The sequence below is a fragment of the Vidua macroura genome, chromosome 3 (genome assembly GCF_024509145.1).
Source record: "Vidua macroura isolate BioBank_ID:100142 chromosome 3, ASM2450914v1, whole genome shotgun sequence".
In the NCBI taxonomy this organism is placed as follows: domain Eukaryota; kingdom Metazoa; phylum Chordata; class Aves; order Passeriformes; family Viduidae; genus Vidua; species Vidua macroura.
This window is the reverse complement of record NC_071573.1, coordinates 53198125-53217105: the sequence shown is the minus strand read 5'-3', so window position 1 is coordinate 53217105 and position 18981 is coordinate 53198125. Positions and strand designations below refer to the sequence as shown.

Here is an 18981-nt window from a genome sequence, read left to right as displayed (position 1 = left end):
TAGGGGTGCTGAAGGGGGCCAGTAGGGTTTTCAGGTACTCCTTCTTAGACAGACCAGGACTTCAACTAAAAAAATCTTTCAGAAAGACATCCCCATGATGACAGCTCAGAACTGCACTTTCCAGATATGTCTAATTTTCTTGACATATTCACTGTTTTACTGGTAACGTGTTGCTGGAGAAGAAAGATAAAATGTGACCACCTGCAGGCTTGGCTTTCTCCTTTCCCAGTGGATGTATTTTAACAGAGAAATTGCAGCTATCTTGGGCCAGGTCTCTCCTTCCCTGCTCCCAGAGATATTGAGTTCCTCCTAACATTCCTTTGGTCTCTGTGGGGTGTTTAACATGTATATGGTAAATAGCCTCAGTAGGGTAGATATGAATTTGTAGGCTTTCGCTGTATACCTCAGATATGCTACAAGCACAAATTTATTACGGCATTTATTTTTAGTAGAAGTATGGAAATTGCCTACGGGATTGCCAATTCCTTCAGCCCTCCAGTACTTCAGCCCCAGAGTCTCCTGGCATTTAACCATCTTTCCTAAAAGATTCTGGCTTCATTCATCTACTGCCTTTACTTCAGAAGAGGAAAACTTAATATACTGATGCCACTCCCTACCTCAGCACTCTGGCTGCAGAACAGACATTCTGAACAGTCACTGCTACTGCTTAGCTGCCTGTTTCAAGATTCCCAACTAACCAAAATGATATTTAGTATCCATACATGTGAGGAAGGACAATGCCAACAAAATGGAAGGGATAATGATAGATGAGGTAGAATTGGTTGCAGTTATATTGAAAAATTACAGAGAAAAGTATTGATTATGAAGCACTGGCAAAAATAATCCCTTAAACCAATCTGTTGTTTTCTGAGAAACTCTTAAAACACAAGTCATGTATACTGTATAATAAGAGCCTACTCCATAATATAATGAAAACAATTTCCACAAACTTTTCAGAATGACTCATGCTAGCTTCCCAGACTAAATAAATACCTTTTAACTTGACAGCTGACGCAATATGAAGTTCAGTGCTTCCTTCCACTTTTGTCACACTCAGATCCCAGAGAGAAAATATTATAATGGTGAAGAGCAAATTATCAATTTGGGAAACAGTAGGCCTGCACTCAAATAAATGGCAATGCTGCCATGCTGTGCTGGTGCCATTGGATTTGCTACACCTAACTTTTTATCTTTTATTGTGTGACATATAAAGGCAGATAGATTCTCACAGCAGCAATCAATTACAAATTCCACATCATCCATAGTAACCTGTACTGCCAACATTACTGCCATCAATATAATTTAAAAAATGGACAGTGGTATAGGTAAACACAACAGGGATTAGTATGTTTCTCTTTTCTTTGTCTGAAATGGTGACAGCTGGAGCAAGCAGGAAAGCTTGGGAAGACCAGTGTCTATCCCACTTTGTCCTGGTCTGTTGAGCTAAGCTGGCTCAGAGGGAGGAATTTACGAAGCTGCATCCTCATCAGAGGCACAGGAGGCGGTGGTGGAGCCTGTGCTGCCATGGCCCGGACCACAAAGCCAGCTTTCTTCTCCGGCAGTGTGACTCAGAGCTATTCCAGGACAGTGTGCCTACACACGGGCTGTGGTCGCACTGCTGCGCCCTGCGAGGTGCCCAGAGGAAGGATTAACAAACCACGCGAACCCTGCAGCACGGGCTGGCTTGCACCTGGAGAGATGCAGCTGATAATTAGCAAAGCACATTTCTCCTTTCTGTTGTACAGACAAGCAGAACTAATACTGAATTACTGCTGTTGTCAAACTGTTTCACAAATCACTATTAATTTCTTTCAGAGTTAGTGTAACTTCATTTAAAGAATATAAAGAACTATTTTTAAAGAACCTAAATACTTGCGGAATCTAAATTTCCACTAAAAATCACTGGGAATTTCAGTGCTGACTACCCTGGCATATTTTAAATAGTTTTCAAATGTCAACACTAAATTTTGTACTAATCTCACATTTATGTTGTCTCTGAAGATAAGTGGTGATGGATAGCTATAACTGAAGACTGGCTGCACAGGTAGACCCACAGAGTCACTTGTGAAGTTTTAACTACTTCACATTAACTGGACATACAAAAAAGAGCTGACTGTTCCATAAGTCACTCAGTGAAGATACAACACAAAGAGCAGACAAAATGTTAGAAAACACACAGAGTAAGACAGAAATAAGTATGAAAGCAGAGGAAAACGAAAAGCATTCCACAGAAGCATCTGAGTTGTGAATAATCTTTTACTTGAGGTGATTTTGACTGCAATACATTAAAATGTTCAAAACAGAGAGAAAAAAAAATATGACTTGACATAACAGACACGTTCAAAGAAATGTCAAGGATGAAGAGTTTCCTTTCCCTGGAGAAGGTGATGTTAGAGTTAGAATATAAAATCTGAGACTTCATGACACAAAACTAAAAATTGAAGCTACTTTTTGGACTACTAAAAATAAAAGCATCCTAAGTCTTTCTTTTAAGTTAATGACCATTGTAGCAGAACAATTTTGCAAGCAGCATGCCTTGTGCACAAGCCTCGTGCTTTGGCTTGTGTCTCTGGGTCTTGCTCCTTGCTGATCTGGTGTGGGAATACAATCAACTATGGCTTTTCAACAGAAAGCACTTATAATATGTGCTAATTTGGTATGAAGGCTATTCATTACTAGGGAATGTTGCAGAGTCAAACCAGAAAGGACTGGAATCCCTCACATGGAACAGCTGGTCTTTGCTGAAATGAGTTTGTGGTTACACTTCCACTACGTTCTGGAATAATGAAGAAAATCACCATTCCCTATTCCCCAATACACTGCTTTTCTAAAAACAGCATCTAACAATGTCAGATCTATACTAAATCTAGGTAAAGTCAGTGGAAAGACAAAAGAAGTAATTGGAATCTGGAAAAGGGCAGGAAGCTTCGGCAGGAAGCTTCAGCAGGAAACTAAGAAGGCATCATTCTTCAGCCACTCAAAAGGAAATCCCAAATTCTTCCATCTGTGATGAAGACTTTCTTCACAGGTCATGGACACAAGATGCCAGCAGGGCATTGTGGAGAAACCTGAGAATTTTCACTTGTTTTTTTTGTTTTTTTTTTTTTTGGTTGGTTTTTCAAACAGAAATATTACACATAATGTACATGTTATGCGGAATTTTAAAATATTTCTCAGCCCTGGTAAAGGCTGTCCCTTACTACCTTTAGTAATACTGTGTGGAGTAGAGAAGGGCCAGGTCCAAGTCCTTCCTAAAACTCACTGGTAGAAACCCAGAATATTTTTGAAATAGGAACAGACATCACAGATATGTTAATTTATAACAAGAATAGAAAAGTTATTCCATAAAAGTAATTTGAAGTACTCACAAAGAATATAAAAAGGCTAATATCTTACTTAGGACTAGAAAAGCAAAATTATGCTGTTCTAGTGTTGCTAACTATTGTCTAAAACTATTACACAATCTAATTACCATTTTATCCAAGTGCATTACACTTTCCATTAAGCAAAACAACACCCAAGAACACAGCATGCAGGAGCCTGAATATGCCTCACTAGAATTGTAGGCAAAACTCCCACAGACTTCAAAAGAGCAGGACTAGGCATGGGTAGCTCTGATTTCCTGCTTTCCTCTCTATTTTCATTCCCAAAACAAGGGATTTCTGTTTAGATTTAGTAGTTTTTACGCAGATGGCTACCACTGTGGTTTTTAATTTGGATGAGATGTTTAACAGTACTAACATTAATATAGTTTCCCATAGAAGGAGCAACTCAACACTGGAAATAGGCCAAAATTATGACAATCAAGCAGTGGAAGTTGGAACAAGCATAAACTTACTGTATGTTAAGCGGAGAAAAATTCATAAATTAATTAGGGCCTGAATTCTCAAAATTGTTTGCAAAATAAGAGAAGAAAGGAAAAGCAAGGGAGCTGAACTCTTTATTAAAGACCAATTCCCCTACTGTGAGGCAGCTCTGTGTAGTCAACTGACAAAATCTAGGATCAGTAGGACTTTTCTGAGAAAAGCAGCAGCAGCAGTCACAGGAAGTTTTGACAAAGCTGCAGAGTCATAAAGGGCAAAGAATTAATGAAAGAAACAAACATATTTATAGTTTACCTACAAAATTGGTTCACTTGGATAAAATCCACAAATTGGTTTCATTTTCAAAGGTTTGTGCAAAAATAATGGGGACAAAGAAATAGCTATATCCATAGCTCATGCTGAACTCCTGTCTATTTTGAACAGCTGCCCTTTCTTGAAGAGGCGGAAACAGTACAACCAGAGGAAGAATTGAACACTGACATAAAGTCAAACATAGCTTTTATAAAACTCTATCTATTAAAGTAGTTAATAATCTACCAAAGTATTAGCTTGATACATACTGCTGTCATCCAGAGATGTCACAGTATTAAAGGTGCTGATAATAATATGCACTTTTGGACTTGGCACTCTGTCTCTCATCGCTGGGTACATAAACGCCTAGCAAGCATGGTGTACTTTGGATTTCTGCAGCTCATACAACACAGCAATGAAAGAGCAACAATCCGCTTCAATAATTTTGTTTTGTTTTGCTCTTCTCCAGAATGCAGTAGTTTAAAATATTTTTTTGGAAAACACCTATTTTTAATGTGACAAAAAAAGCCAGCTTCCTACCTCCCACTTCCAGCTACTATTTCTTCTCTGAATCATTCTCTCTAACGATTCTTCCTCTTTCACATGCAAGAAGACTAGGTGGGGAGAGTGACAGCTCAAGTTCCTTGATGAGAAAGCAGTGTAGTAAATAAGGGTGGAGCAAAGCAAAATGTATAGAACAGGCTTGCAGATGTTGTTTTGTTGGTTTTGAGATTTTTTTTTAACTGCTGTATAAAATACTAATCCAAAAGGAATGCAAAAAATATGTGATCTGAATTACAAAAATATGAATTAATGTAAGGAGAGGAAAAACCTTCTCAAAGAACAATTTTAAGTATTATTATACTGCCTTGGAAATAAGAAGGCTATGATCTTGTAGAGAATTCAAAAAAGAGAAATAAGGCTCAGTGAGTTAAGAGTTAGGACTAATATGTTCACTTCTGTAAAAGATAAAGTTAAGGCCATAATACTACTGTGTTAGGTCTTAAATTTTAACTGTGGAAGTGAATTTCTGTTTAGATGAACATGAAGGCAAATAGAACAAGAAGTACTTAAAAACTAAGGGAAATAGTAGAATGTCTAGGACTGCAACAGACTTATCCTTGACTATCCAAAATGAAGAAATAAGAAAATATTTGGGCAACTTCCCACAGAAATAATTTATAGGAACATTACATTAATAGTAACTACATGAAATCACACTGTGAGCAAGTTATATTGAAGAATTCAGCCAAAACATTTCAGTGAATCACCCAGGCAGTCAGGAATTACCATTACTTCCATCAGGTATTTAGAATTTCTAACCTCTAAACAGCTATTTTTTTATACTCTCAAGTGTTACCCTAGTGTCTTGTAGGATTTCCTAAGAATCCTATCCCAGAAAAATACAAGGAAAGTCTAACAAAGAATCATGATAACAATTATCTGGAAGTAGTAGGAAAAGAAGTTTGCTTTATGGATCTTCAAAAATTCAACAGATTTCTTCCCCACAAAATTCATAAACAGATGTGTGAATCTCAAAGATGTAAGGAACTGGTGACTAAACCTAGGAACACTGAAGACTACTGGGAAGCTGATCCTTTTTTGGTTTCAGAGGGGAGGGATGTACAATCATAGATATACATAGAAGACCTAAAGATGCTTCAACCGATTTTTTTCAAATGTTTCTTCTGTAAGAGGTAAATGATGCACGAAAATGTACTCAAGACTGAAAGCTACATGAAAAAAGGCAGAAAATCATGGATATATATATTTCTATATATGTGTATGTACATAAACAGTGTGTAAAAAGCGTAATTTTTGTTAGTCACATAACATGTAGCTCACTTAAATTTTTAATTATCCTTGCTTTATCTCATCTGGATTTCTAGGTTAAGTAGGATCTTGACTTGTCTTTTTGTTTTGTTTTGCTTTGTTTTCTAAGAGAACATTCACAGCATGACACTCCTGATTATTTGGAGAATATTAAAATTTGGTGTGATGCGGCGTGGGTATGACCAGCATTTATACTAAATTATTCAGAATGATGAAAAAATGCCATTTGACCTTGACACAAAGTGCACTAGATTTCACAAGAAGACTAGTTTCTCAATAGAAGAGGCCTTCCTTGAAAAATGACATATTATGAACATTTAATTCCATTGCCTCTGAAATTACATATAATGAACAAAAGAAATAGAGATGGGGTTACTTCCCCATAAGAGTAATATATTATGAGAAGTAATTTAATGGTATATTTACTTATGTCAAAAAGGAAGGGAAAGGAAAGGGAAATTAGTAAAATAGTTTCTGCCTCTTCGACCTTTTTTTTGAGTAGACTAGGGAGACGAAAAAAAAACAGAGGGCAGGATGGGGGGAAGGTGGATGGATGGAACAAGAAGAAATCAGGTGTACAGCTCCACTGCTAGACTTATAAAAAGATACAGGAATAAAGATGGGGAAAGCTTTATATTCCTCAGTAGTCTTGGATTGTTGGTAAGACCCGAGGTGTGGTCTCCACTTGAAAGGCCTTGCTAGCATAACCATATCATTTAGAAGTGTGAAAAAAAATCCTACCCACATCACTACACCCTACTGTAAATGTAGGTCAAGCAGCAAAATAGCCCATTCAGAGACTGGGCTTACACTGTACCAGTTAAAAGGTTTTGCCAATAAAAGTTGTCTTTCTGCTGTGGCTATGTGGGAAGGAGATACTACCTTTCTATAAATCTTTTCATGTCTAGGCAAACTCTTGAAAATTAGAAGCACCACTAACTACTTCCTGATGGTAAATTGGGAATATTAGGCTCTGATATTAAAAAGCCCAACTTTTATTGCCATTATCATGGCAGTTCTCAAGAGTCAACAGTTAAAATTCTCAACAGGACTTTTGCCTACGCTGCAAACAGATACATCCCATACCCACTTATTGCCCCATCCTCAGAAGACTAATTATGTTTTGGTTTCCTTTTCTTAATTTTGTCCTAAGTTTTCCTCCCTCTCCAGACATCCCTCAGAAATCAGCCTGCTGCTTTCAAAGAAGCCCATGGAGGCCAGATTTTCAGGGGGCTGACCCATCTAACTTTCTCTGGCTGCCTTTGAGGTCATTCCAACTCCAGCGCCTCCAAGCCCAGCAGTAGTCAGGAAATGAGAGCATATGGTAAATAGTTTAACTCACACTCATTTAGCTTTCACTTCTTTTCAGTGTTTTCCATCTAGTAAGATGTCTATTAACTCAAGAGTGTCTGGTTCAAGAAAACAAATGCAGAGACAATGGACAGATACTAGTACCTAAGCTTGTTGCTAAAGAAAGCTGGGTGTGTTGTACAACTTAAATATCCTGTATCTATTCAGTTTTGTGACAGATGAAACCTGAGTTCTGAAAAAATTATCTGTTAGGGTTTAAAGTGTGATAGGTTTAAACCAAAATAAACATGATAACCAGCATTATGTTTCTAAGAACATTCAGCACACTGAGATTGACAGCAGTCATGTATTTACAGACCTGCAGCATATGCCAAATAATAGGCAACAAATCCAATAATAGACAGTAAAGCCTGTTGTAAAGCCACTGGCAATAGCAGCTGTTGTCTCTATTAAGAAAATGTCTTTCAAAATATTACCTTTTAATACTTCTTTTTTGTCTTGCTCCTTCTCTTATGGAGGCAGGGTGGATGCTATGAAAGAAACAGACATTAATTAGGGTGGATTAATTCTCCCAAGGAATACAGCATAAATATCTTCCTCCTTAATTTACCTGATATTGACCACATACACAGTGTAATTCCAGTTCTGGAAAGTACGGTTCAGCTGAAAAACAGGAAGACATTGATCACATGAACAGTGAGATGTTAATGGGGCTCTTTGTTGCTTAAAGCAGTATTAGAATTTCACCATTCTGCCCTTTGAGAAATCCCCTTCAGCTTTGCAAAGCAAAGAGAACACTCTCATTTCAGTGAGGTGATTGTTGTACAACTGGTAGTGAGAGATGTGGCTTTTTTGTGTGACAGAAGGAAATCAGACATGACAGAAGGTCATGACAGAGTGAACACGTGAGTGCACAGGATCCTGACCTTTTCCTTTTCTCCCTCTAGTCCACATCTTAAATCCTCAGATACACTTAGAATAGATTTACTGAAAAAGCTATCGGCTAAATTTTCACCTGAAAGTCTTCAAACTTACGATGATCTTCTTTTCAGACCTTTGTACTCTTTATTCTGAGTGCTCAGTTTTCCTCCAAGAGACACCTTTGCATACTCTTACACCCTTCTAATTTCTTTGGCTCAGGCACCTATGTACTTTGCCTGGGTACTGCTGCTAAGGGCATAGCCTTGGCAGGTGTGGATGACTGCAATTCTGTTTTGTAGATTACTATACATATATATATATATATATATATATATATTCATATATAGTCTGGTTTATGGATTCCTTAGCTTCTGATAGCTGAAATCTCCAGGTTTTTTAAATTAAAAAAAAAAAAAACAAAGACTAGTTGTTATATTTCATTATACCATATTTTCACATAAGTAGTTGGTAAAAAGATTTCACAAATTCTGTGAGAGGGACTATGTGAATGTTCAAAAAGGACAGAGAATATCTTTATTCAGACAAGAAGAACTTTTAGAGGCAAGAACTTCAAAAATCCCTCACCCAGAGAGGAGCTTATGTCTGCTAAAATGGGCTGAAAAACCAGCAAGTACTAGAAACCTCAGCAGCTGACCTATGGCAGAAACCTTCTGAAGTAGCGAACACTGGGATATATTGGAAAAGTTTATTGCCTTACACAAATCAACACTGCCTGGTGTTTCTATGATTTCTGCCACAATATAGCTTCAAAACCGTATTAGCACTTGGGGACAAAGTCTTTGTCCTGTATGATGATGCTGGAACTCAGACATGTACCTCTTTGGTGGACAATTCTGATTTCTCCATACTTTCCAAAATCTCACTTACTATCTACATTTCTTAAGAAACTAGCTAGTATAGTGCAGACATTTCAAATTTTATCCATAGTGCTGAAGAGCCCCAGCTAGACCTGAATTTATTACTGCACAAATAAATAAAAGAAAGATATTTGAAGAACCCATGTGAAGAGTTTTTTTGGTAGTCTCATTTTTTTTTTTCTTTTCCAACTGGTAACTGTGATGGGACAGATTCATATATGTAATCACACAGGAAAGAAAACTTAACTTACCCATTCTGCAACGACATCATGTACTTTTGATACTGAGTTGGGGTTGGAACTAGAGACAACTATAGATATCCTGTAGAATAGCCCACCTGTCCATTAAAAACAGCATTATAATATTAGAAACTGAGCAAATGTAGCTTTTTAATAATAAGATTTTAGCTTCACTATTAATATAAAAATTGTGCTGAACCTCAGATACAAGGCCACCTCACGCTCTTGTTGGCATTTAAACTCTGAAATGAATGAGCCCTGCAGGCTTGGACCCATTCTCACTAGTCCTGTTGGTTTTGACAAGAATTCCCTCCCGCTCCGTATTTTCAGAGGCACTTGAAATGTGACACGGAAACTCACAGACAACATACATCTGAATAGTATTTTGCATGTGCCTCTAATGTGGTGTGTAAAATCAAGTTCATGACAGCGTCAGGAATTTAAAAAAATATTGTAATTAATGAACTGTGTAAAGACAGATAAATTCTGCTCCTAGGCATATTGTTATAATATTGTTTTATGTTCCAGAATTGAACTACTGCAGATTAGAGTTTAAATATTGTGAGAACAAATAAAGCTCATCAATTAAAAGTACCAAGGTAACTGAGGACAGAATTAGGTGTGAGAAGGGATATAGAGCTCTTGTTTCCAAAGTACAGGCTTGCTCTGAGGCCTGGCAATGGCCAGACAGTAGAAGAACCCATATTAGCTTTACAAAACTGGCAGCTGAACAAGCCATCTTTCAGTCACAAAATGTGTAACACTTGGCTTGGTGCAATTTTATATTCAGAAAACTGTTTTGAAATGGCACTGGGTAAATATAAATTCTCCTTAAGCTCATGAGTGGGTAGGCAGCATTACAAGATTTCACATCTAATAAATAACATCAATTCATTTCATAGTTATGCTCTGTGTTAGAAGTCTGTACTTTCCACAAGCCTATTTTTTTTTCATTAAGCTACTAAACATTCTGTAAGCTCTAGCTGGATAAAAGTTCCCAGGATGGGGGGGGGCGGGGGGAAGTTTTAAGAACTTCTGGATCAATTAACTTGCATTTATGTGCATTTGTGGCATTGCTTGGTTATGGGCTGTTACCAAGGTTGTGGGTCTTGATCACAGATACATGTATTTATATAATCTTATGTAAATCTTACAGAGACACTACATAGGACAGAACAGGACATGACAATAATTATACAGAAATCCCTTTCTGTCTCTGATTGGAAAGGAACTGCTCTACCTTTCGGAATCTAAATAAAAGACCTTTTATTCTAAGTGGAGCAAATGTCATAATTTCACAACTTCATAGATAATTGTTGTAAAAGAGCTTGAAATAAAGGCACCTGGAAAAAAATTTGAAGTCAGTATTTTCCAATTTAAGTGTGCATACATTGGTTACTATTCATGAAATGGTTGGAGTATTGTTCTTTCTTTACAATATGGAATTAATTATATGTATATTAAGATTGGTAAAAAAATTCTTTTACAATAAAACAGTAAAGAAGATGGTTTACTTGACACCTTCTTTGGTAAGCTATGATAAAATTTTTGATATGAGCAGAATGAACTTTGTTTTGATTTACTGTCTTTTTTAACTTTCCAGAGGAGGCACACAAATTTGGTGCATAATTTAATCTGAAAATGAGCTTTAGTTTATTATTACTGTGATAAACAGTTTAAAAAAAAGATTAAAAAATTAAGTCTTTGAAGAAGAATTTGCACTTGGGGCAAATTGAAAACACTTGCAAGACCTAGATGTCCTTTGTATGTATATATCTCTGCATAAACACGTATTCAATTTTAAATCTATAATGTATCTTTTATATGTGCCATACAGATACACATGTACAGAAAGTGTGAATTATATATACTCTCACAAACTCATATATAATTCTATATCTAATTATAACCTTACTTAGAAAATTATGTATAGTGACAAAATCACCTTAACATAGGAATATGCAAAGTATTTTAAAAATCATACATAGTAACTACAAACTAGGGGACAGCTTCAAGATCTCCACCAGATGGTGACCCAAAGCATGTTTTAAGGAGGCAAAAAAAAAAGAACAAGAACTAATCTGCATTTTAAAATACTCTCAGGAGACTGTAAATTAGATAGTAAAAACTAAAACTTATTTATCCCTCTTCAAATTAAACAGTTGAAATCCCACCTCAAAATGCTGGAAAAAAAAAAAGAGTATAAATTTGGTGAAAAGTAGCCAAAGAAAATTTAAAAAAAAGGAAAAAATAACCTGGAAAACAATGCTCCCTACCCCTGCCACCAACTACAAAAATATAATGACTAATCAAATGTGAGTATATTTTAAAATTCTATTAGGAAAATTATCCAAACACTTAGTTTTGAAAAATCTTCTATTTTTGAAAGTGAAATCCTCAAAAATGTGTCAGTAAAAAACATTCATACACTCCCAAACAATAAACTGTCATTACATCATGTAAAATACATGGCAACCAGTATATTATCCTCACAGTCTCATGAGAGCTGTCTTAGAGAAGTACACAAATACGAGAAATCACACATTAATGACATTTACTATCACTAAGATGTTACAAATTCCCTTCTATTGTAATTGTATTATTATTCCAAAACATCTTCATATGCTAAATGGTCCTACATCTAAAGGACGAAAGACAGCTACTTCTACATTCAGTCTACAAACTGAATATCTAATAGATAAGATGATCAGGGACTTTTTCTACATCTAACTTAGTGGCTTGACATACTGTAGTGGAACTCAGGTCGACACAGGCAGCCCAGCTCAGTGAAAAAGTCACACAAACAAGGCAAAAGGACTCCAGCAGAGCTAATAAGTTGTTTCAGTGGTGGGTAAGAGGTGCTGTTTTGGCTTGTCCCAGATGGTAAATTGGCCAAGGAATTAACATGGGCTGAAACTGACGACTCATGGTATGTCACAGAAGAAAGTGATGTTTGGATCTGCATGAGAGAGTGATGGATGGCTGCTGCAGCTGCTGTCAGAGTGCCTGTCAAGATGGTCTCTTTGTGCTGAATAAAAACCCGGCTATATGAAGATGGCAAAGGTACCATGTCATTCATTACTGCAGTTCTTGATGACTCCAGAACAGAAGAGAGATTTGCAAGATGCCCATAATCAGCATTTTCAAAATCCGAGGCATTAGCAGTAATGATAGATATTGCTTCTCTGTTCCTGCTAAAGGGTCCATGCACCTCCCCTTCTGAATTCCATTCAGAAAGCCTCGGTATGTTTATTGATGTCAGAACAGCAAAATCCCTCCTGTCTTTATTATTATCAATGATTTCTTGTTCTACTGCCCAAAGAGAGTATCTTGGACTATCCACTTGATTTTCAATGGAGTTTTGTCCTAAAACAGTTAGATAATTTCTTGGTGTTTCTGTTTTTGGCAAGTTTAACTCTTCCACATCCCACTGAGGGAGCAGGCTTGGAGAAATTGTATCAAGGTGGTTCTGAAAACTTTGTGGGAGTGGAGGTGTGGAATAGCTGTTAGGAGCTACACTGTCTCTGAATTCGGAGTCTGAATGAAGAAGTTGCCTTAATTCCAAAGACACCGGAAAAAAGTCAGAACTCAATGAACTGATGCTTTTAAAAAAAATACCTGCATCTTTTTTAACTTTACTTCTTGGTTTATCAATTGTATTTGTTATAGCATCATTCTCCAGAAGACTTTGAGACTGCGGTGTTCCGTGTGTTCTTGTACTGCTTATCAAACTCTTAACTATCCAAGTAATCTGAGTCCCAGGTGTACTGATCAAGAAAGGAGCTCGGCTATCCCTTGAAACAGAAGGCTGAGTTCCTGAATATGTTGGAAAAACAGAAACAGGCTGATGCCTATTGTTTAGGAAGGTCGTGTCAGTTTGATCACTTACTATGTCAGTTTGAATTTGCATGTGCAAACTATCTGTGGAGTTTTCAAGTACCTGATCAAAAGGGCTTACCTGTGCCCATACAGAGGATTGAATGTAAGGTGCTTCCAGGGAAGGAAAATCAAAATAAAATTCACTGTTGGAAGTCACAGATAGGTTTGCAAAGTTCATTGTTGATTGCAATTGTGATATTGAGCGGCCATTACTTTCTGAAATTCTCTTTGAAATGCCTGGAATAAATGAACTAAAGATTTGTGTTTCCAAAGTTGATACATGACTAGAAAAATTAATTTCTTCATCTCTGTGACCTAAAAATCTAATAGCAGATGTTGATTCAGAGATACTGTCAGACTTAGCATATAAACTAATGGACAGCAATCTCTCTGTTGAGGAAGAAAGCAGTTTATTAAATGAGAGCCAGAAATTTTCTGATAGCTCCCCAGAAAACACTTGAGATGCTTCTTTCAAATGACGGGAAACAGTCCAGAAACTTGCTTTTAAAGAGGGGGATATATCTACATATTTTGTTGGAAAACCCAAGTAATCTGAGTCACAGGAGTCAGCAACTGGATTCATGTTCTCTGACTCTAATATGGAAAAAGCTGACTCTTCATTTTCATTACTACCTTGAAATGCATCCAAATTGTTCTCCAGTGCTTCATTTCTGAGGGTCTCACTTGGATTTTGAAAGTATAATGAATGTTGTAAATAATGAGACCAGTAATTACTACTAGATATAAATATGCTGTGACTTTTCAAATATGTGTCAGTCAACAGCTGTTGATAAACAGGCAGGGTTGTTACGACATGCTTATATGCTGAGCTTGTCCTGCCTGGTTCTACCAGAAATGATGAAAATGTTAATAGTTCTCTACTGTGTCCTTGGACTGAATTTGTCAGTTGGCTGTCATGCATAGATTTTGTGTATGATTTTTTCATGTTCTGAAAAACACTTGTTGGTTTTGCATGTAGAATCTCCACAGAGGCTAAATTTGTAATGCCTCCTGAGTGATGTTCCTTAATGTGCACAGATTTTTTAAGCTGAAATTCACTGTTTGCTGATAATGTAGAAAACGTTTTTCTGTCAGCATTGCCTTCTATCATTTCCAAGTAAAAAATTTCAGGTACCAAGTCTAGCAAATCTAACCTACTTTTTTGGAATGATGGCTTCTCATCTGTAGGTGATACAGACAAGCTAGAAAGAAAATGATGTCTGTCTTGAATATCAGATGTGATATGACGATGAAATACAGGCTCATTCCACCAGTTCACAGGCTCCAAGACATTGCTTGTATGCATGAAATTGTTTGTGTTGCTGTTGGAGGATGAAATCCACAGAGTTTCTTTTTTGTGTTTGTAAGCAGTGCCGCTGCTGCTGCTGCTGCTAACGGGAGAGCAGAATGATGGCTCAGAGTCAGAAAGATGGAGCCTACTTGCCAAAGTCCTTGCTAGCTCTGCACTGGGATTTCTGCTGCAAAGAAGAGGAACTGCTGCATTCACAGGCGGCTCTGTAACTGCATCTGCTGCACCAGAAGTACCATGGAATGGACTTCTAGAATAATTCAAAATATTTTCGTTTGGCAACTGGTTCATTACTGTATTATCTAGGTTGATGTTTTCTGTAAAAGCAGACAAGGTTTTGTTGCCAGTCTTCTCAGAAGAAGCTGGTGTGGACAAAGTTGGAAGGAGCAAGCTGTATGGGTTTTTTCTCTCTGGGTTATCATCTGCTGAATTTTTACTGAAATGCAGAGGCCTTTGCTTCACTGGCCAAATAATTGGGGTTGAGATAATTCCTATTGTTTTGATCCCTTCTATCTTAGATTCTTGCTGCCTCTGTGGTTGTGAATGGGAAAATTCAGGTGGATGTCTCTTCATTCTGAAGATAACTGCAGCAGGAAGTCTGAATTCCTGCAGGAATTCTGTGTGTAGCAAGCCACATAGTTAATGGATTAAAGAAAATATATGTAACTTAACTCTCTGTTCTTGGTCTAAAAATCAACTTACCAAGAGTGGAAAATGATGCCTGTTAGCTGAGTGAAAGTTTAATTTGCTTCTAACATTAAGTGAACTTGGCTTATTTTCATAGACTTTCTACTTTTTCTTGGGACTTTCAAAGCTAGAGAAAGGACTTAATTGTCCCTTTTTATTCATACTAATATTAATAAGATTTAGTTCATTCTGTCATCAAAAAAAAAAAGAAAAAAACAGAGTTAACTGCTCATGGTGAACATTTGTGAGTGGCTCCACAAAAAAAAAAAAGCAAACACTGCTTGGAAGAAATTTTCAATATTTTCTTCTTACTTCTGCAGCTTATTAAAACCAAACAGTCTGGATTCAGATAAATTCTTTCACATTATGCACTGTACTGCCTCATTGCCAGTGTACAAGAAATATCTGCCAAGAGAAAAAATACTCTAAGAGTTTTAAATCCTACAGTAACAACTGATGGATCGGGGGGAAAAAAAACACCCAACCAAAAAAAAGCAACCTAAAAACCAAACCACAAACCCCACCCAGATTCTAATTTATTTCTGTGGAGTACACTGAAAAAATAAAACTTAAAAAAAATATACATTTAAGCCTGTGATGAAAATTGGCAAAATCTCTGTGTTTAACAACGAACTTTAACAAACTAATAAATATTTTAGCAGCACTTCACAAAATTATGCTCAGTGTTTAGGAGACAGTGATATCACAGAATTTGAGAAAGCCTCAAAAGAAATCCTGGCTTTATTCCTGTGCTAATAATAGGTTCATTTACTCCCTTATTTTTTCCCTTAATCTTTCTAAATGAAAAGTAAACGATATCTGATACTGTCAACATTTTCCCTAGTAAAGTCTGATCCAGCTCTTCTTTAAGTCAGTGGAAAGATTTCTGTTGACTCAGTGGAAGTGGCTTTGCTCCATAGGAATGGTTCCACTTGGCTCCTGCGCCTGAGGAACGGCGAGGAACTAGTGAGGAACAGACAATCCAAGCCTACTACCACCCTGGCTGCACAAGTGGGAGCTACACAAGGCCTGACAATCTGCAGCCTTGAAATCCTTCAACAGCATGGTTCTTTTCAGACCCTTTCCAAACATCCCTCTTCCTTCCCTTGTTCTTTGCAATGCAATGGGTTTCACACATGTTAAATGCAATGGGTGACACAAAGTTAGTCCCTTTCACAGAGGAGCCAGGTAAACATGAAACAAATAAACACTGAGTTTGGTTCTGTTCTCATTTACACCATTCTGACATGGTCCAGAGATTTAATCCTGATTTATTCAGTGTAAATGAGATCAGAACTGAGACGTGACCCTTGACATTATGATGGTAGGAAAAACACACCTTAAAATACAACAAATTTACTTTAGACACAGTACAAGGAAAATGTAACACAGGATTTCTTACCATTGTTTGGCTTATCGTTTCTATTAGTATCAGGCATGTTAGTGGTGACAGTGGGTGGTGTAGGAGTAGTAGCATTTACAGTAGCTGGTAATAAAGATGAGAAAGAGGTGAACTTGAATGAAATATGAATGTTAATAAGGTAAGACAAAATGGGAACAATGCATGACAATGTAAAATGAAACCATCTACACACAATGCCATAAATGTTAAAAAAACACATTATTTTTTCTGTACAAAGTGATGAATAGATATGAACTGAGGCCCCAGTCCTGCAGTCCTCCCTTGCACTGACTTCAGTGGGAATTTTGCCAGTGTAAATTTTGCAGGATCAATCCTGCACTCCTTTCATAAACTCAAAATCCTCTCATGAGAGCCTTGGTTGTGTGAAGACCAGGAAATGGGGAAGTTCTAAGATGTGTGCACTTAGAATGTTGCTTGTGAAAAGAATCTTTGCCCCTTCTCAAAGACTGAATATGACAAACAAATAAGAAACTAAAGCACTCATGGCAAGGATTCACTTAACTCCACTGAACTCAAAGCAATGAAGAGAATTGAGATCAGGCTTGGAACAGATGAAGTAAAATCTCTATTTTGAAAGATTCATGAAGAAACTCAGCTGTACTGTTCTCACTGACACCAACAGGAGTCACTCCACAAAATCCTGGAGAACCAGCTGAACACTTTTCAAAATTAGAAGGAGGAGCCAAACCTGCAAATTTCCCCCATGATGGACTGGAAGGGTATATGTGCTATAAGAATTCAGAGATCATGCCACTACATCTTCAAATAATGGTTTGGAAAATAATTTAGTTTTGTTCAGTAATTCCCAGGGAATGCAAATCCATTCACTGATAGATTTTTTTCCTGAAAACCCTTACATAAAATCTGAAGGTTGGTATGGTAAAATCTTCCCGTGTTACATGGCTTTGGAAGATTTTGACCAAGAATCAACCTAGGAAGGTTAAGCAGTTATATTTTGGGCAAGAAATCACATTTTTTTATGTTTTTCTAAGTTGATTTATCTAACCTTTTGAGTCCAAAAGTCACAAACTTGTCACAGCTTAGGGAGCAGGTTCATGCTCAGGTTTCAGTGAGACAATTAGGGAAAGAGAAGAAAAAGTTGGATATTGGAACAAACAGATTCTAACTGGGAAAGTGAGCATATAAAATGACACCTTGAAATATAAAAAAGCTCTTCCATGAAACTTTAGACCTATATTGTCTGAGGAATAATTTACAAGGCTTCTTACAGATTGGGTCTTAGCAGCCAGTGCTGCTAAAGGAGGCATCTAATGAACAAAAATATTTACTAAGCATAATGGAGAAATCAGTTCTCTCATCAGACATAGCTGACATAACCTGGCATCCACAAATTATTTTACTCTTGTAATTACACCCAACAAACAAAGGAATCTAAACTGGCCTCTAAGTTTAGACAAAGTCTGTGGCATTGACAGAAATAGACAGACAGACATATTTTTATTTTTTTTTCATTATTATGACAACAATTATGATGGTGCTGAGTGGGACAAACCTGATTTGGCATCTTATTCCAAAGTGACAAACTGAACACAAGGGACACTTTACCAAATGCTTTTTAGAGAAAGAAAAAGTATTACCTTCATGAAAATACTCATAGTCTTATTGACGTCTTTATTGATGGTCTAAGAAGTTAAGAAGGCAAGTTTTAAAGGCAGCATCTTTTATCAGAGGCAATATCTACCAGACAGGTTAATAAAGCTGGGACAAAGCATGAGGTTTTCAGAAAAGCAGGCTTGTTCAGCTGAAAGTGTGTCCATTTCTGCAGCCATATTAGCTGATGTTATGAAAGACATTTTCTCCCATCCATACTATGCAATTTTAATGGAGGAAAACACTCAGAGATCTTCCAGAAGAATGGACAAAGATATTTATACAGTGATATCCTTTACATATAAAAAGACTAATACTGAATAATTGTGGATGCATCGTTTACCCAAACTATTTGAGTAGCAGTATTTAGATCATACTCTGCTTTGTGAATATCATGCCTGAAAATTACTGTTTAAAATCTGATTATGGACATTAATGGAATTTCACTTTCCCTGTGGAGACCAGAACAATATGTTCAAAAAACCTGAGCCAAATTTACCTCAGGAAGATCTGGGGAAAATATACTGAAAACTGACATAGATCTCTTATTGGCTTTCCAAGTAGAGTGCATTTTCCCTTTTATTTTTAAGCTAAATCAAATTTACTTGAAAATATTGGTTTTGAAAGAGTTCTGAGACTTCTTGTTCTCGTCTTATATTTTATTCTCTCCTTCTTCCACCATTCAGCTGGAGAGAGGTTACAAAGCTAGATATTTTTGGTGCAGTTTCTGCTGTAATTAAAGTTTAACATAGCATGCCAACACATTGGAAGGCTT

General features: G+C 36.8%; 1 protein-coding gene across 3 annotated transcripts in view; it reads right to left on the bottom strand.

Moving 5' to 3' along the window:
* The window catches only part of ADGRG6 (adhesion G protein-coupled receptor G6), a 103865-nt gene that overhangs the window by 35779 nt on the left and 49105 nt on the right, over positions 1-18981 (bottom strand). For all 3 annotated transcript variants that reach the window (XM_053974062.1, XM_053974063.1, XM_053974064.1), the window contains exons 5-8: positions 16575-16658; positions 9310-9395; positions 7870-7922; positions 7736-7789 (exon numbers count right to left, since the gene is read on the bottom strand). In XM_053974062.1, the coding sequence (XP_053830037.1) occupies positions 7736-7789; positions 7870-7922; positions 9310-9395; positions 16575-16658 (277 nt within the window). The remainder of the gene's footprint in view (positions 1-7735; positions 7790-7869; positions 7923-9309; positions 9396-16574; positions 16659-18981) is intronic.